The sequence below is a fragment of the Pristis pectinata genome, chromosome 34, assembly GCF_009764475.1.
Source record: "Pristis pectinata isolate sPriPec2 chromosome 34, sPriPec2.1.pri, whole genome shotgun sequence".
Lineage (NCBI taxonomy): Eukaryota > Metazoa > Chordata > Chondrichthyes > Rhinopristiformes > Pristidae > Pristis > Pristis pectinata.
In genome coordinates this window covers 17,597,033-17,615,476 of record NC_067438.1, presented here as the reverse complement: position 1 = coordinate 17,615,476, position 18,444 = coordinate 17,597,033, and the positions used below count along the sequence as shown (strand labels likewise).

General features: G+C 50.9%; 2 protein-coding genes across 6 annotated transcripts in view; one reads left to right on the top strand and one right to left on the bottom strand.

Annotated features, from left to right (window-relative positions):
* LOC127585911 (class I histocompatibility antigen, F10 alpha chain-like) overlaps nt 1–18,444 on the top strand; it is a 603,397-nt gene that overhangs the window by 166,635 nt on the left and 418,318 nt on the right. The gene's annotated exons all lie outside the window — the stretch shown is intronic.
* Nucleotides 1–18,444, bottom strand: part of LOC127585907 (complement C1q tumor necrosis factor-related protein 3-like) — a 76,744-nt gene that overhangs the window by 14,910 nt on the left and 43,390 nt on the right. For 2 of the 5 annotated variants that reach the window (XM_052043639.1, XM_052043641.1), the window contains 3 exons: nt 7,658–7,794; nt 7,507–7,572; nt 2,357–2,450 (listed from right to left, as the gene is read on the bottom strand). The exons of 1 other annotated variant lie outside the window; for it this stretch is intronic. In XM_052043639.1, coding sequence (XP_051899599.1) covers nt 2,357–2,450; nt 7,507–7,572; nt 7,658–7,675 — 178 coding nt within the window. In that variant the 5' untranslated portion in view covers nt 7,676–7,794. Of the gene's footprint in view, nt 1–2,356; nt 2,451–7,506; nt 7,573–7,657; nt 7,822–18,444 lie in introns of all 5 variants that reach the window. 2 more of the 5 variants (XM_052043640.1, XM_052043644.1) reach the window with 2 other exon arrangements.

The following is an 18,444-nucleotide window of genomic DNA, read 5'->3' as shown; positions in this document are numbered from 1 at the left end:
AAGGTTGTTTGAAAGACTTTCCAAGGCTAACCTTACAGTTAACTTGGCTAAAAGTGAATTTGGCCATGCCACTGTGACGTATCTTGGTTATGTTGTAGGTCAAGGCAGGCAAGCTCCTTTTCAGGCAAAAGTTCAAGCAATATCTGAGTTCCCTATTCCCACAGGTACGAGGACTGTTAGAAGATTTTTGGGAATGGTTGGATATTACCGAAAATTTTGTAAAAATTTTGCTGATATTGCTCTTCCCCTAACTAATCTTCTGAAGAAGGGAGTAAAGTTTGTTTGGACAGATTCTTCTCAAGAAGCATTTGAGAAGCTGAAAGCCATTTTGTGCTACCATCCTGTGCTCAAAACACTTGACTTTGAAAAGCCATTTTCATTAGCAGTAGATGCCAGTGATGAAGCTGCAGGAGCTGTGTTGTTGCAGAAGGGTGACCTTGATGATATTGACCATCCCGTAGCTTACTTTTCAAAGAAATTTAATGAGCATCAAAAGAATTATTCCACCATAGAGAAAGAATTACTGTCGCTTGTTTTAGCCTTGCAACATTTCAGTGTATATGTTTGCACCGCTCAGAAACCATTGACTGTGTATACAGATCATAACCCATTGGTGTTTCTGAGCCGAGTCAAAAACAAGAACAGAAGGCTGTTAAACTGGAGTTTAATTTTGCAAGAGTTTGATCTCATGATAACTCACATTAAAGGCAAAGATAATGTGATTGCTGATTGTCTTTCCCGCTGTTAAATGGGAAACATGTATCTGTACTAATCTGATAGTCTGTAGTTGTGTAGCATAATAATTATTAACATTACTAACTGTATGCGCGGTTAAATTTTTCTTGGGAAAATTTTTTTTAGGTGGGAGGTGTTACGGACTCAGTGAAAGTCCCTTTAAGATAGAGAGTGTGTGTGTATGTGTGTGTGGGGCGTGCTTACGTCAATAGAAGGTAAAGGACGTAATGACGTTGTTGAAGAAGTAAGAAGAAGAAGAAGAGAGAAGAGAGAGAAGGGAGAGAGACACCAGCCTGCTTGTTTTCTCTATCGATGGATGAGAAACAATAACTGTGTTTGCCACTGAAATCCATGTATGGAAGTTGGAAGTAATCCGGTGGAGTTCACTTTGTTGCTGACCTGTAGAAGGAAACAGGTATTTGTGTGTGGACGACCACGATTCGGATGCTTTTCGGGGTGAGGAAGTCACTACCGAGTAAACACTGAAGTGTCGTTTGGGTTCCATCGTGGAACATTTGGATTTCGTATGTACTCTCTCTCTGTTTCTCTACGTCTACGTCTTATCTTCAGACAACGGTGGTTGTTGAAGAAGCCCTTGCTCATGTTTCACCTTATGGCTTGCGGAACTGAACTTTAAGAACCATTCCGGAACTGGGAGTTTTGGACTTTGTCACACACACACACACAAAGAGTTTAGTTTTAGGGTTAACGTTCAAGGTTTAACATTTTTGAATTCTAACATACTAACATTTTTACTTTTATTTTACATATTATCATAAGTAGTGATTAATAAAATAGTTTTTAACACTGAATCACGCTCAGTGTGTTTCTTTTGTTGCTGGTTCGTGACACTGTCCTGGTCAAATCACGTAGATGCCACGGTCAAGAAAGCTTCCTCAGGAGGCTAAAGAAATTTTGTTTGTCCCCTTTGACTCTTACCAACTTTTACCAATGCACCATAGAAAGCATCCTATGTGGATGTATCACGGCTTGGTACGGCAACTGCTCTGCCCAGGACCTCAAGAAGCTGCAGAGGGTTGTGGATACAGCCCAGCGCATCACAGACACCAGCCTCCCCCCCTTGAACTCTGTCTTTACCTCTCCTTGTCTTGGTGTAGCAACCAGCATAATCAAAGACCTCACCCACTCGGGACATTCTCTCTTCTCACCTCTTCCATCGGGTAGAAGATACGGGTGCCTGAGGGCACGTACCACCAGACTTAAGGACAGCTTCTACCCCACTGTGATAAGACTATGGAACGGTTCCCTTATACAATGAGATGGACTGTGACCTCACGATCTACCATGTTGTGACCTTGCACCTTATTGCACTGCACTTTCTCTGTAGCTGTGACACTTTACTCTGTACTGTTACTGTTTTTAGCTGTACTACATCAATGCACTTTGTACTAACTCAGTGTAACTGCACTGTGTAATGAATTGACCTGTACGATCGGTTTGTAAGACAAGTTTTTCACTGTACCTCGGTACAAGTGACAATAATAAACCAATACCAATACCAACCCGGAACACCAAGCCTGTTCCTGCCATTGCAGAGACTGCAGGACTGGCATTTTCTGCTTTCGTTACAGTTACCGCCTTATTCTGCCATTCCACTTACCTGGGCCCAGACTGGACACGGGTCTGAGCTTGTTCACTGTCTGCTGGATAAACTCCAGAACATTCTCTTGTCCAGGCAGTTCATAGACAGCCGTCTGAAACAAGAACACGTTCATACAATTTACATCAACAACCAATTCCGATCTTCCTCCTGTCCAGGGTGTTGTGTCGGCTTCGAGATTCACTGCAAATGTTCAAACAGCAGATGCAGCAGAGCGAGGAATGTAGAACAGGGTGGGTGCCCAAATCTCATTCACCCCATGCGTCCTGCCCCTGCCTCACTGTGGGATCACATGGTGATGTGCGGGAGAGGCAGCTTTGAGGAGTTGAGAAGTGGGGACGGCCTTTCCGTGGATCGTGTCAGGTTACTGTGCTGACAGATCTCCAGGGGATTGATACACGGAGAGAGATCAGGCCAGTCAGGTAGGGGTGCTGGTCTCGGGGTGGGGGGGTTTTCTGGGTGTGGGGGGAACTGGATGTGGGAGGGATCTTGTGGTAGGGGGCTTGGGTGGGGGTTCTGACAATGTCTAGGAGTGGGGGGATGTTGGGGAGGTCTAGGGGTGGAGGTCTGGGGTTGGGGGTTCTGGGGGTGGGGTCTGTTGGGGGGACTGGGGTGGTGTGTCTTGGGGTAGGGTCAGGGGTGGGGGTCAGGAGGTGGGGTCTTGGGGATGGGGATCTGGGGGTGGTCTGGGGGTGGGGCGGTCTGAGGGTATGGATCTGGGGATTGAGGTCTGAGGGTTGGGGTTCTTGGGTGGGGTGTCAGGGGGTGGGTGTCTGGGGCTTGGGTTCTGAGGGTGGGGTGTGTGGGGGTGCAGGGTCTGAGAGTGTAGGCCTGAGGATGCCCATACACTTGGTAACGCCCAGCTGCAGCGACTGCTCACACACAGGCACAGGTCCCCTTGTCCCTCCCCTCCCCATCGACAGAGAACACAGAACATCGAACATGTTGTGCCAAACGAATTAATCTAGTAATTAAATGTCTGATTTAACTAATCCCTTCTGCCGACACAATGTTCACAACCCTCCTTTCCCTGCACACACATGTACCCATCTCAGAGTCTCTTAAACCCCTCTATCATATCTGCCTCCACCCCCACCCCTGGCAGCACATTCTAGGCACCCACCACTCTCTGTGTAAAAAACCTGCCCCCCACATCTCCTTTGAACTTACCCCTCTCACCTTGGACATGCCCTCTATTATTAGATATTTTGACCCTGGGAAAAGATATCAGCTGTCTACTCTGTCTGTACCTCTCTTAATCTGCTGCTCCAGAGAGAACAACACAATTTTGTCCAGCCTCTCCTTACAGCACATGCCCTCGAATCAGGCAGCAAGCTGGTGAACCTCTTGACTCCTTACCTCTTGGACTCAGTGCCTCGACCAATAAAGGCAAGCATGCCGTACGCCTTCTTCACCTCCCGCTCTGTGACCCTTCAGACAACAATCTCCCTCCCTGACACCACCGGCCGACAGTGTCCCCGTTACACTGCAGCCCGGTATCTGCCCACTCCCTCACCCCGTCCACATCACCCCACAGCCTCAATCCTTCACCGCCCACATCCCCACCCGGCCCTGGGTCGTCTGCACACCCCCAGGTGTTACTGCTCATTCCCTCGTCCTGCTCACTGACAGAGATTGAGGTCGGAAGGGAGGGGAGCGGGGTGTGAGAGAGGGGGAGGGAGAGGGAGATAGGGAGAGGGCAGGGGATGGAGGGTGGCAAGAGTTGGGGAGAGAGAGGGAGACAGGAGGAGAGAGGGGGGTTTGAGAGAGGGAGGGAGAGGAAAATTGGGAGGGGGAGAGAGAGAGAGAGAGATAAGGAGAGGGACAGGAGGGGTGAGAGAGAGGGTGAGGGACTGGGAGAATTAGAGGGAGGGCAGGGGAGAGGAGGGGGAGGGGGTAGAGAGGGAGTGAAGGTTGGGGAAAGAGGGTGATGGAGAGAGAGGGAGAGCGAGATTGGAGAGTGGAGAGAGAGACGAGGGAGAGAGGGAGAGATGAGGGGAGAGAGGGAGAGAGGGAGGCAGGAGGAAAGAGAGGTTTGAGAGAGGGAGGGAGAAAGAATGGCTGGGGGAGAGAGAGAGGGAGGGGGAGAGCGAGAGGGAGAGGCAGAAGGCAGGGGAGAGGAGGGAGACAAAGGGAGGGGAGAGAGAGAGAAGAGAGAAGTTGATAGAGAGAGTGAGGGGAGGGAGAGAGGTGGGGAGAGAGGGAGAGAGGGAGGGGGATAGACGCGGGAGAAGGGGAGAGAGATTAGGAGAGAGGGAGAGAGTCATAAATTCAGAGTGTCATATAGCACAGAAACGGGCCATTCAGCCCAACTGGTCCATGCCGTCCTTGATCCAACTAAGCTCGACCCATTTTCTGCATTTGGCCCATATCCCCCTGAACCTTTCCCATCCATGTACCTCTCCAACTGTCTTCTAAGTGTTGTTGTTGTACCTGCCCCACCCACTTCCTCTGGCAGCTCGTTCCACATTCATACCACCCTTTGTGTAAAAACGTTGTCCCTCAAGTTTCTGTTAAATCTCTCCCCTCTCACCTTAAACCTGTGCCCTCTAGTTCTTGATTCCCCGACCCTGGGGAAAATACTGAGTGCATCCACCCGATCTCTGCCCCTCATGATTGTAGTATCACCTCTCATTCTCCTATAGTCCAAGGAATAAAGTCCCAGTCTGTCCAACCTCTCCCTGTAACTCAGTCCCTCAAGCCCTGGCAACATCGTTGTAGACCTTTTCTGCACTTTCTCCAGTTTAACCACGTCTTTCCAGTAGCAGGGCGACCAACACCGAACACAACACTCCAAGTGCGGCCACACCAGCGTCCTGTACAACTGCACCATGACCTCCTGCCTTCTATACTCAATACCCTGAGAGAGATAGAAGGAGAGAGTGGGAGGGGGGAAAAAGGGGGGGGGGGGGGGGGAGAGAGAGAGAGAGAGAGAGAGAGAGAGAGAGAGAGAGAGAGAGAGAGAGAGAGAGAGAGAAAGAGAGAGAGAGAGTTGGGGAGGGAGAGGGGGAGATGGGGAGAAAGAGGTGGGGTGAATCAGAGAGGGAGACAAAGGGGTGTGTGTGTGTGTGAACAAGAGAGAGAGAGGGGGAGAGAGAGAAAAAGAGAGAGAGAGAGAGAGAGGAGAGACCGGCAGGAAGAGAGGCTGAGACAGGAACCGCAAGGTGGTAACGGAATGAGTGACACTACAGTGGAAGCAAAGGCCTGTGTCAGAGCGAATGTGGGTTGTCCGAGTTATCACAGAAACACACAACATGGAAACAGGCCATTCGGCCCAACTGGTCCATGCTGACCGGTGGGCTCCCGTCCACATTGAAGGACAGAAGAGACAGTTTGCATCCGGAAGGTGTTCCAGGGGGACGGTGTTGAACGGTTGCTCGACAGTTAATCTGGGGAAATGTCTGCTCCCCCAGTGCTGGGTGTCAGACACAGGCAGATAATTCAGAGAAGGTGGGGTTCAGGGGAGTGCTGGGGGTATAGGGCAGGCAGTTATGGGCAGACAGCTGATGCCCGCTGGGCTGAGCTTGGGGGAAGGAGTGGCGGGGAGAGGGCAGGGATAGATCCCCGGAGAACACCAGAGGTAACAGAGGGCTGCAGCAGGGTGGGTGTAGACTGCTGAAGGGGAGCAGGTGAAGGCAGGCGCCCCAACTGGGGGTGTGTGGAAGGGACAGTGGTCCCACCTGCCTCAGGCACCACAGAGGGGTGGCCGCCCCTCCCTCAGGGCCTGACCTGTGGCTTCGAGATGTCCCACAGGGTCTGGGAGGGCAGGAAGCTGCTGGGCAGATTCAAAACATATTCCTTGGGAAAGCGGGCACGGATTGGGAAGGATCCACCATGTGTTGGACAGGAGAGGGAGCTGAGAAACGGCCCACTGGTTTGTCAGGAGTCAGGGATTGGTTCCACCAGGAGAGGGGTGATGAGAGCAGGTTCAAAGACAGAGAGGATGGGACAGAGGGGGAGACCATTATCTACAGAGGCAGGGCTGTAACACTGAGCACCTCACACCTGCTCAGCCAGTCAGGGACAGCACGCCTGATCATCCATCTCATCAGCACCTTCCTGCACCAAACCCCGATCCCTCCACTCACTTCAAATCCCTTGACGTCTGTCTTGGAACACACTCAGTGGCTGACCCTCTCCACCTCCCTTGGGTAGAGAACTCCAGGGAGTCACCACACTCCGGGTGAAGAAATTCCCTCATCTCTCTCCCAGATGGACAGCACTTTGTTTGGAGACGGTGACACTTGATTCCAGGTGTCCCATCGGGGGAAGGATATTCCCCACACGTCTGCTGTGTCCAACCCCCGAAGGGTTCTTCTGCACCCCAGAACACAGGCTCAGTTTGTTTCATCTCCCCCCATAGGACCAACCCTCAATCCCAGCAATCGGTCTGGTGAACCTTCTCTGTACTCCCCCAGGCACAGGGGCCCTTCCTTCATCAGGGACACCAGACTGATACAGTGCCCAATATTGCGGGTACATCTCCCAAAGGCCTGAAATAATTGGAGCAAGAAGTCTCTCCTCTGTCCTCAGATCCTCTTGCAGTAAAATATCACTTGTCTTGTCAACTGCTCTCTGAACATTGTGTTGGCTTTCAGTGATCGGTGTACAAAGGCTCCCAGCTCCCTCTGAACACCAACATCTCCCGTTGCTTAAACCACTCTCAGTCTATTTTCCCACCAAGGTGGATGGCTCCGTGTTTGTCCCACATTGTAACCCATCTCCCACACCTTCGCCCACTCATTGAAATTGTTGATGTCTCTCTGCATCCTCCTCAGGAGACTCTGCATACCCCGAGAGAGCGTGAAGGAGGTTGTGTGAGTGAGAGAGGGAGAGAGAGAGAGAGAGAGAGACAGACAGACAGACAGACAGACAGAGACAGAGACAGAGAGAGCACAAGGAACAGAATTTCAATAAAACATTGAGAAAGGGGAAGTGTGATGTGTGAAGAATCTCTGTGGACGGAGGGGCAGACAGTCGGAGAGGGTGAAACAGCAGAGAACAAGATCTACCCAGGATCGCCAAGACATTGAGAGTGACAGAGACAGACAGACAGGGGTCAGAGAGAGGAAATGTGAGACAAAATGAGAGAGGGGTGAACACAAAGGAAGGCTGGGAATGAGACAGAGAGAGGGAGGCTTTGTCCTCACCTGGGAATCTTTCCCAAGACTTTCCCATGTCCATGTCTGAAGGAGGATCAAACACACCAGATGTCCCTGTGAAATAAATCAACAAGACGTTAGACAGGCTGAAAGAACCAAGCGATTAAACATTACTTCGGTGAGCAGGGCTCAGCTGTACCAGTCTCTGGGACGCCATGTTCTCTCTTATTCTCAGTCCTGGTCGAACTTGCTGCTTCGGTGGCTCCCACCCTTCTGAATGCCTTTATAACTGCCAGATCTCACTGGTCCTGCCCCCTCCTTCAGCTCAGTGGGTCTCTGTGGAGATGAAAGCAGAACCACATCCTGGGCCACGCCAGGCGTCAACAGAAAGAACTTGAATCAACTCTGGAAGGACGGGGAGGGGACCTCATGGCGCCCAGAGTGGCCATCAGGAAACTCTGGGACCCGCACCCATGCACAGAAACAGGGACGCCAACTACTTGCTGGCACCCCCAGGAAGTCGCTGGCAGTTCCACACGGAACTGGGCCAGTGCCTCCCAACCAGACAGAGAACATTCATGGAAGCTCCAACCCCACCCTCACACTCCAACCCCTGTCACCGAAACCTGAACAGCTGACGTGGTGGGAATCCGAGGGTAGGTGGGAGGGAACGGGATAGGAGGGGCGATTCGAAGAGACAGAAGGAAACTCGCCGTGGATCAACCTCAGCAAAGGCTCCGTTGCATGAACCGTTTCAGAATCATAGAATCGTCATGGGACCGGAGGCCATTCAACCCATCAAGTCTATGCTGCCTCCCAGCAAAACAATCACCTCCACCCCATTCCTGACTATTTCCTCATCCTTATCCCATTGGGTCCCCTCCAATTCCCTTCCACAGGCTCCGACTGACTGTGTCCCCACCCCCTCCCCTCCCCTCCCCTCCCCAATGGCAGGGAGCTTCAGACTAAAACCCCTCTCTTTTCCTCACTTCCACTGGTATCTCTTGCCCAGAAAGTTGAAATTCTGCCCCTTGCTCCTTGAGGCAACCAATGTGAACACCCTCCCTCTGCCCACCCTCCCTACCAGCAGGGTGTTTGTCTGCCTCTCTTATCCCTCCTGTGGACCCTCTTCCCTTGGGGAGGTGAACCCCGGTTCTAGTGGTGCAGCCTGACAGCTGAACCTTCCATCTCTGGGTCCCAACCATTCATTCCAGAGTGATGTTGCCCCCTGGGTGCCGGGGCAGGGACATCTCGGAGCTGCTGCAGAACATTCTCAAGGGGGAGGGCAAGCAGCCAGAAACGGTGGTGCACGTTGGCACCATTGACGTCAGTAGAAAGAACCATAGAACCATAGAACAATACAGCCCAATACAGGCCCCTCGTGGAAGAGGTCCTGTGCAGTGGGATTTCGAAAAGGACCTGGAAGGTAGTAATTTCTGGATTAATTCCGGCAGGAACAGAAAGACAGAACAGATGAATGTGGGGCTGAGGATCTGGTTCAGGGGACAGGGTTTCAGGTTCTTGGATCATTGGAATCTCTTCCTGGGCAAGGGTGACCTGTACAAAAGGGACAGCTCGCACCTCAACTGGAGGGGAATCAATATCCTGGCCGGGAGGTTTGCTGGTGCTACTCGGGAAGGTTTAAACTAGTCTGACAGAGAATTCTTAGGGATAGGATTTGTGTGCATTTGGAAAACCATGGGCTGATTAGGGATAGTCAGCATGGCTTTGTGCAGTTCAGGTCGTGTCTAACTAATTTGATTCAGTTTTTTGAGGATGTGACCAAGGTGATGGCTGAGGTGAGGGAGGTTGATGTTGTCCATGTGGATTTTAGTGAGGAATTTGACATGGTCCCTCATGTGGGCTGATCCAGAAGATTAAGATGCATAGGAGGCAGAGGATAGTGGTGGACGGGTCCTATTCCGACAGGAGGTCTGTGTCCAGTGGAGTTCCGCAGGTACTGAGACCTCTGCTGTTTGTGACATCAGGAAATGACTTGGACAAAAACGTCGATGGGCCCATGACTAAGTTTGCATTCATGAACAAAGTAACAACACTGGCTACTCTCCAGTGCTCCGGGACCTCACCTGTGGCTAGAGAGGGCAAGGAAATCTTGGTCAAGGCCCCAGCAATCTCCTCTCTTGCCTCGTTCAGTAACCTGCAGTACGTCCCATGAAGCCCTGGGGATTTATCCACCTTGGTGCCTCTTCGAGACCCAGCACCACTTCCTTCCTGATCTCAAAATGCCCCAGCACGTTCGCACACCCCACACTGTCCTCCACTTCCTTCTCCTTGGTGAATACCGAAGCAAAGTACTCATTTAGTACCTCGTCCACAGCCTCTGCTTGAGGCATAAAGTCCCTGCTTTATCCTGGAGTGCTCCAACCTTATCCCTAGTTACCCTGTTGTCTTTAATGTGAGTATAAAATGCCTTGGGATCCCCTTTAATCCCATTTGCCAAGGACATTTCGCGGCACCGTTGGCCCTCGCAGTCCGCTGCTTGAGCTCTATCCTGCGGTCTTTAACTTCTTCAGGGTTCCTGTCCGATTGAACCTTCCTAAACCTGACGGATGCTTCCTTTTGCTTTTCCACCAAGTTCACCACCTCCCCCGTCACCCAAGGTTCCCGCGCCCTGCCGTCCGTGCCCTTCCTCCTCACTGGACCATGCCGGCCCTGACCTCTGATCAGCTGGCCTTTAAACACCCTCCACGTGTCTGATGCGGACGTGCCCGGTAACAGGAGCTGGGGGACATTAATTGGGAGCAGCTGTCTAGAAATGCTGGAACTTGCCCTCCCCCAATTTAGGACTTTCCTGTGGGGTCCAGACTTATCCTGAGTCATAATGTGTTCCACACTGAAGGTGTATGGCATGCTTGCCTTCATTAGTCGAGGCACTGAGTTCAAGGGTCAGGAAGTTATGCTGCAGCTTTATACAACTTTAGTTCGGCTGCATCTAGAGTATTGCGTTCAGTTCTGGTCGCCCCGTTATAAGAAGCATGTGGAGGCTTTGGAGAGAGGTTCACCAGGATGCTGCCCGGATTTGAGGGTATGAGGTGTGAGGAGAGGTTGGACAAACCTGGGTTGTTTTCTCTGGAGCGGCAGAGGCTGATGGGAGACCTGATAGAGGTTTATAAGATTATGAGAGGCATAGATAGAGTACAGAGACAGTATCATTTCCACAGGGTTGAAATGTCTAATACCAGGGGGCGTGCATTTAAGGTGAGAGGGGGTAAGTTCAAAAAAGATGTGTGGGGCAAGTTTGTTCCACAGAGAGTGGTGGGTGCCTGGGATGTGCTGCCAGGGGTGGGGGTGGAGGCAGATACCATGGAGGGGTTCAAGCAGCTCTTAGATTGGCCCATAAATGTGAGGGGAATTGATGGAAATGGGCATTGTGTGGGCAGAAGGGATACATCTAGTTGGGCAGTTGATTACTAATGTCATTGGTTCAGCACAACATTGTGGGCCGAAGGGCCTGTTCCTGTGCTGTACTGTTCTATGTTCTGTGTTCTCTGGGTTGTGATCACTGTTCCCAAAATGCTCTCCCACTGAAAGGTTGGTCACTTGGCCAGGCTGGTTCCCCAACACCAGGTCCACTGTGGCCCCTCCTCCAGTGTGCAGAAACCCTGCTGGATGCACTGAAGAACTTCTGCCTCACCTAAGCCTCTTGCACTGAGGAAGCCTCAGTCTCTACAGGGGACGTTCAAGTCTCCCATGATGACAACCCTGTTGTTATTACATCTTTCCATAATCTGTCTCCATCCCTGTTCCCGTCTCCCACTGGCGACTGGGAGACCTACCATGTAACCCCGTCCCTGTGATGGCTCCTTATTCCTGAGCTCTACCCACACTGCCTCAGGGGATGAGCCTCCAGTATGTCCTCTCTGAGTGCAGCCGTGACCTCCTCCTTAGTTATTGAAGCAACCCCCCACCCCTTTTACCTCCCTCTCTATCTCGCCTGAACACAGAGGGCACGGCCCCACCGTGGTCTGATGTTATCTCTTCAGTCTCCAGGGTCTGGCCCCACCGGCAATGCCAGCATTTATTGCCCATCCCCAGTTGCCCGGAGGAAGTGGGTGACGAGGCCGTCGAAGAGTCGGTCACGTTGGTGGGTGGGGCCGGGCTGGGGAACGACAGCAGAAACCCTCCCCCAGAGGGTCCATCAACCAGCTGGGTAACTTTACAACCGGCCAGCTTTGTGGTGAGCACCACCGAGGGGGTGTTCTTTACATCCCAGATTGTTAACTGACTTGAAGTTCCACAGCTGTCAAGCTCGAGTTAGTTTCATGTGGAGGATTTTAGTGAGGTGTTTGACAAGGCCCCTCATGGGAGGCTCATCCAGAATTGTAAGATGCCTGGGATCCACAGTGACCTGGCTGTTTGGATCCAGAATTGGCTTGTCTGTAGAAGGCAGAGGGAGTTTAATCCGATCAAATGTGGGAGACCCCACACTGACCTTGATTGCACTGGTGAGCTCAGTAAATTGATTCCTGCACTCTCCCAAGTCCACAGTGCCGTTACTTTGGCCTTGATCTCTCCTGCCACCTCTTTCCACAGCCTCGGGCCAAAGGTACTGGAGACACCAGACCAGAAACTTTCCTGAGTGGACTTGCCGTTCTTCACAAGCGCTCTCAGAGAACTGGTGAACCTGTGGAAGATCTTGTCCTCTCCTTCGAATGGAAACACTCCATCCCAGGCAACATCTTGCTGACCCTCCTCTGCACCCTCTCCAGCGCAGTCACATCCTTCCCCTTGTGTGGAGACCAGAACTACCCACAGTGCCCCAGCCATGGTCTAACTCACGTTTCATTAACCTTTACCAAGATCTTCCTGCTCTTGCTCTCTGCCCAGCCGATGAAGGCAAGTATCTGGTACACCGTCTCCACCAGCTTCTATCTGTCCTGCCATCTCCAGGGATTTTGGACTTGTACACCCAGGGCGCCGTGTTCCTCAATCCTCCCCAGGTCCTTACCATTCACTGTGTATGTACAACCCTCCAAATGTCACTGGACCTCCCACAGTGCAGCACCTCGCACTTTTGAGGGCTAAATTCCATCTGCAGCTGCCCAGCCCAACTTATCATCTGGTGAAGATCGTCCCGCAGTCGTGCTGGAACCAGTCAGAATGCTTTCTGGTGTATCAGAGTCGAGAGATCATGGTAAAACATTATAAAACATCGGTTGGGACACAGCCGGAACAGAATGTGAAGTTCTGGTCACCAGAAGGATGTGACAGCGCTGGAGAGGGTGCAGAGGAGATTCACCAGGACGTTGCCTGGGACGGAACGTTTCAGTTCTGGAGACTGGGTGTGTTTTCTGTGGGGCGGAGGAGGCTGAGGGGAACCTGGCACCGGTGTACAAAGTTACGAAGGGCGTAAATAAGACAGATAGTGAGAAACTTTTTCCTAGAATGGAGATGTCTTAAACCAGAGGACGTGGGTTTAAGGTGAGGGATGGGAAGGTTGGAGGGGATCTGAGGAGAATTTGATTCCCCAGAGGGGTTTGGAATGTGGAACGCACTGCCTGAGGGGGTGGTGGAGGCAGAGACTCTCACAACGTTTCGCAAGTATCTGTGCAAGCGCGTGAACCCCCAGGGCAGAGGAAGCTTCGGACTGAGTGCTGGTGAATGGGGTCAGTGCAGGTGGGTCGATGGGGTTGCCTCTGTGCTCTCTGACTCTGCAACACTGGAGAGGGTACAGAGGACTCTGAAATCCTAAATTGCATTCAGAACCCTTTTCCGGCCCAGTGAGAGACGGTGGGGAGTGGATGTGGCGCAAGAGGCAATTGTGCATTTAGTTTTGGGGGAACGAATCTGGGCAGGTGACAGGAGGTCAGGGGGAGAGGACCTTTGTGGAGACTGGACATGGATAGAGAAAAGGACAAGGCCACACGGGGTAACGGTTCTCAGTTGGAGTCCTTGTTACTCGACAGAGGAGTGATTGAGGGAGAGTGGGGCCGGAACACTCACTTAGAGGTAAATTCTACTCAGAGCAACAGGAAGGACTGAACACAATGTCCGACACATTCTGTGCACATCCTTCACCCTAAATTCATAGCGTAACAGAGTCACACAGCACAGAAACAGGCCCTTCGGCCCAGCCGATCCATGCTGACCGTGTTGCCCAGTGAGCCGGTCCCATATGCCCCTGTTTGGCCCATAGCCCTCTAAACCTCTCCTATCCATGGACTTATCTAGATGGCTTTTAAATGTTGCTAATCTGCCCCCTCAACCACTATTTCTGGCAGCTCATTCCAAATACGCACCGCCCTTTGTGTGAAGAAGCTGCCCCTGATGTCCCTTTTAAATCTCTCGCCTCTGGTCTTAAAGCTTTACCCTCTTGTTTTTAGCTCCCCCTCCCTGGGAAAAAGAGCAATGTGCTCACCCCCTGTCTATGCCCCTCATGATCTTAGATACCTCGATCAGGTCACATCTCAATCTCTTGCATTCCAGGGAATAAAGTCCTCGTCTACACAACCTCTCCTGTAACTCAGGCCCACAGATCCAGGTAACATCCTGGTAAATCTCTTCTGCACTCTGTCTGGTTTAATAAAATCTTCCCCACAACAGGACGACCAAAAATGCACACAACGCTCCAAGTGGGACCTCAGTTATATCATATGTAACTGAAACATCACTTCTCAACTCCTATACTCAGTGCCCTGACTGATGAAGGCCAGCGTGCCAAACGCCTTCCTCACCACCCTGTCTAACTGTGACATCACTTTCAGCAAACTGTGCACTTGCACTCCTAGGCCTTCTGTTCCACAACACTCCCCAGGGCCCTACCGTTCACTGTATGTCCCACCCTGATTTGATCTCCCAAAACCCAATACCTCACATTTATCTGTTATGAAAGCCATTTGCCAATCCTCAGCCCACTGACCCAGCTGATCAAGGTCCCCTGTAATATTTCATAACCTTCTACACCATCTACAACACCACCTATTTTAGTATCATCCACAAACTTACCAACCAAGCCTTGTACATTCACATCCAAATCGTTTCGATAAGTTACAAACAACAAAGGTGCCAGCACCGACCCCTGTGGCACACACTAGACACAGGCCTCCAGTCCGAGAAACAAACCTCGACCATCACCCTGCTTCCTAACATTGAGCCAATGATGAATCCAATCCGCTATCTCCCCCTGGATCCCATGTGATCCAACCTTCCAGACCTGCCATGAGGGACCTTGTCAAAGGCCTTGCTGAAGTCCATACAGACAACACCCTCTGCCCTCCCCTCATCTACCCTCTTGGTTACCTCCTCGAAGAACTCCAAGAGATTTGTCAGACACAACCTCCCACACACAGAGCAGTGCTGACTGTCCCGAGTCAGACCCTGTCTCTCCAGATGTTGGTAGATCATGTCCCTCAGAATCCCCTCCAGCAATTTACCCCCCACCGATGTCAGAATCACTGGCCTGTAGCTCCCTGGTTCGTTTTTGCTGCTCTTTTCAAACAACAGTACCACATGAGCCACTCTCCAGTACTCTAGAACTTCACCTGTGGCCAGCGGTAAAGCAACAATATCTGCAGGTTCCTCCGCAATTTCTCCTCCAGCTTCGCACAAGGTCCGAGATTGCACCAGGTCAGGCCCCAGGGATTTATCCACCTTAATGCACTTTAATCCTTCCAGTACCTTCTCCCTGCTAATTCGTGTGCGTTCCAAGACATCACCACTCATTTCCCCCATTTCCTCAGCTTCCATCGTTTTCTCCACAGTAAAAACTGAAGAGAAATATTCGTTAAACGTCTCTCCCACTTCCTTTGATTCCACACACAGACGGCCGTGCTGATCTTTAATGGGACCGATTCTCTCCCTAGCCACCCTTTTGCTTTTCAATACCGATAGAATCTCTTGGGATTTTGCCAGATCCTTCTTGTATCCTTTTTTTAGAAGATAGAACATTGAACAGTTCAGCATGGGACAGGCCATTCAGCCCACTATGTTGTGCTGAGCTTGATGCCAATTTATGCAAAATGTTATCATCCTGTGTACCATCCGTATCCCTCCGTTCCCTCCATATTCATGTGTCGAAAAGCCTCTTCAACTCCACCGCACTGCCTGCCTCCACTGTTACCCCTGGTCACCCATTCCGGGCACCCACCGCTCTCTGTGTAAAAAACTTGCCCCTCACGTTGCCTTTAAACTCCCCCCTCTAATGTTGAAAGCACGTCCCCTGATGTTTGACATTTCTATCCTGGGGAAAACACTCTGATTGTCTGCCCTATCTCTGCCACTCATAATTTTAAAAATCTCCATCAGGTCTCCCCTCAGCCTCCGACACCCCAGGGAGAAGAACTCAAATTTGTCCAACCTTTGCTTTGGCTCATACCCTCTAATCCAGGAGCATCCTGGTGAACCTCTTCCGCACTCTCTCCACAGTCTCCATATCCTTCCTGTAATGGGGCGACCAGAATTGCACACAACACTCCAAGTGCGGTCTGACTAAAGTTTTATACAGCTGCAGTGTGACTCCCTTACTCTTATACTCAACACCCTGACCAAGGAAGGCAGCATTCCCTACGCCTTCTGTTCCACCTCATCCACTTGCGTGGCCACTTTCAGTGAACTATGGACCTGGACCCCAAGATCCCTCTGCATCACAATGCTATTAAGGGGCCTACCATTTACTGTGCAATTTCTCCTTTCATTTGACGTCCCAAAGTGCAACACCTCACACTTGCCCGGATTAGACTCCATCTGCCACTTCTCTGCCCATTTCTGTGACGGATCTATATCCCGCTGTATTCTTTGATAGTCCTTCACACTGTCCACAGCTTCACCAATCTTGGTGTCATCAGCAAACTTGCTAATCCACCCAACTACATTTACATCCAATCATTGATATATCTCACACACAACAGAGGTCCCAGCACCGATCCCTGAAGAACACCACTGGTCACTGACCTCCAGCCTTCCACCCCTACTCTCTGTCTTCTATGGACAAGCCAGTTCTGAATCCAAACTTGCAATTCACCCTGGATCCCATGCATCTTGATTTTCTGAATCAATCTACCATGAGGGAACTGATCAAATACCTTCCTGAAGTCCATGCAGATAACGTCCACTGCCTGACCCTCAACAAGCATCTTTGTCACCTCCTCAAAAATCTCAAACAATTTTGTGAGACACGACCTGCCCCGCGCAAAGCCATGCTGTCGGTCCCACGGAAGGCCTTGCCTTTCCAAACGCACACAAATCCTATCCCTCGGTATCCTCTCCAATAGCTTCCCCACCACTGATGTGAGGCTCGCTGCCCTATAATTACCTGGATTATCCCTATATCCCTTCTTGAACAAAGGTAGAACATTTCCCACTCTCCAGTGCTCCGGGACCTGGCCTATTGCTGGTGAGGACACAAAGATCCTTGTCAAAGCCCCAGCAATCTCCTCACTTGCTTCTTTCAATCTTCTGGGATCTCTCCCATCAGGCCCTGGGGACTTATCCACCTTAGGTCTTTTCAGAATATACAGCACATGAGCATACCACAGACTCCTGCACTCCTAACTTCTCTCTTAGGTGCACTCCCACACTTCTTGTAGTCATCAAGAGATTCACTGGTTCCCAACTGCTGATGCGCAGTGTATGCCTCCCTCTTTTCCTTAACCAGAGCCTCAATGTCTCTCGTCAACCAGGGTTCCCGAAACCTGCCAGCCTTGCCCTGCACCCTAACAGGAACATGGAGGCCCTGAACTCTTAACATTACATTTTTAAAGGCCTTCCATTTGGCAGACACTCCTTTCTCTGCAAAAAATCTCATCCAGTCAACCAGTGCAAGATCCCACCTCATGGCTCCAAAATTTGCTCTGCTCCAGTTCAGGACCTGAACTTGATCCAGTCGTATCCTTCTCCATTAAACTAATAGAATTACGGTCACTGGTCCCAAAGTGCTCGCGGACAGACACACCCACCACTTACCCTACCTCATTCCCCAGGAGGTCCAGTGTTGCACCCTCTCTGGTAGGTCCCTCCAGACACTGGTAAAGGAAGTTTTCTTGGACACATTTCACAAATTCTACTCCGTCCAAGCCTTTTACAGATAGCTGGCCCAGTCAATATCAGGGAAGTTAAAATCTCCCACCTATACTCCCCTATTATGTTTATTACAGGATACAATCTCTCTACATATCTGCTCCTCCAGTTCCCACTGACTACTGAGGGGCCTATAATACAATCCCGTCAGAGTGACCATCCCCTTCTTGTTTCTAAGTTCTACCCATATGACCCGCACTGGATGATCCCCAAGAATATCCTCTCTAAGGACCGTTGTCATATCCTCTTTCACCAAGAAGGCAACTCCCCTCCCCTCTTACCTGCACCTCTGTCTCACCTGTAGCATCTGTATCCTGGAACACTGAGCTGCCAGTCCTGCCCTTCCCTCAGCCACGTTTCTGTTATGGTTACGATATCCCAGTCCCAAGAGCCAATCCATGCCTTGAGTTCATCCGCCATACCACGTCCTTTGTTATTAGACATTTCAACCTTGGGAAAAAGGGTCCCAGGGTCTACTCTATCTGTGCCTGTCATAATCTTATCAACCTCTATCAGGTCTACCCTCAGCCTCCACCGCTCCAGAGAGAACAACCCAAGTTTGTCCAACCTCTCCTTACAGCACATGCTCTCTTATCCAGAGAGCATCCTGGTGAACCTCTTCTGCACCCTCTCCAAAGCCTCCACATCCTTCCTGTAATGGGGCAACCAGAATTGAATGCAACACTCCTAATGCAAACTCAATAGAGTTTTATAAATCTGCAACATGATTTCCCGACCCTTGAACTCAATGCCTTGACTCATAAAGGCAAGCATGTCGTACGCCTTCTTTACTACCCTGTCAACTTGAGCAGCCACTTTCAGGGAGCTATGGACTCGGACCCTTAAGATCCCTCTGTACATCAACACTGTGAAGGGTCCTGCCGTTACATTTGATCTCCCAAAATGCATCACCTCCTACTTGGCCCGATTAAAATGCATCTGCCATTCTGC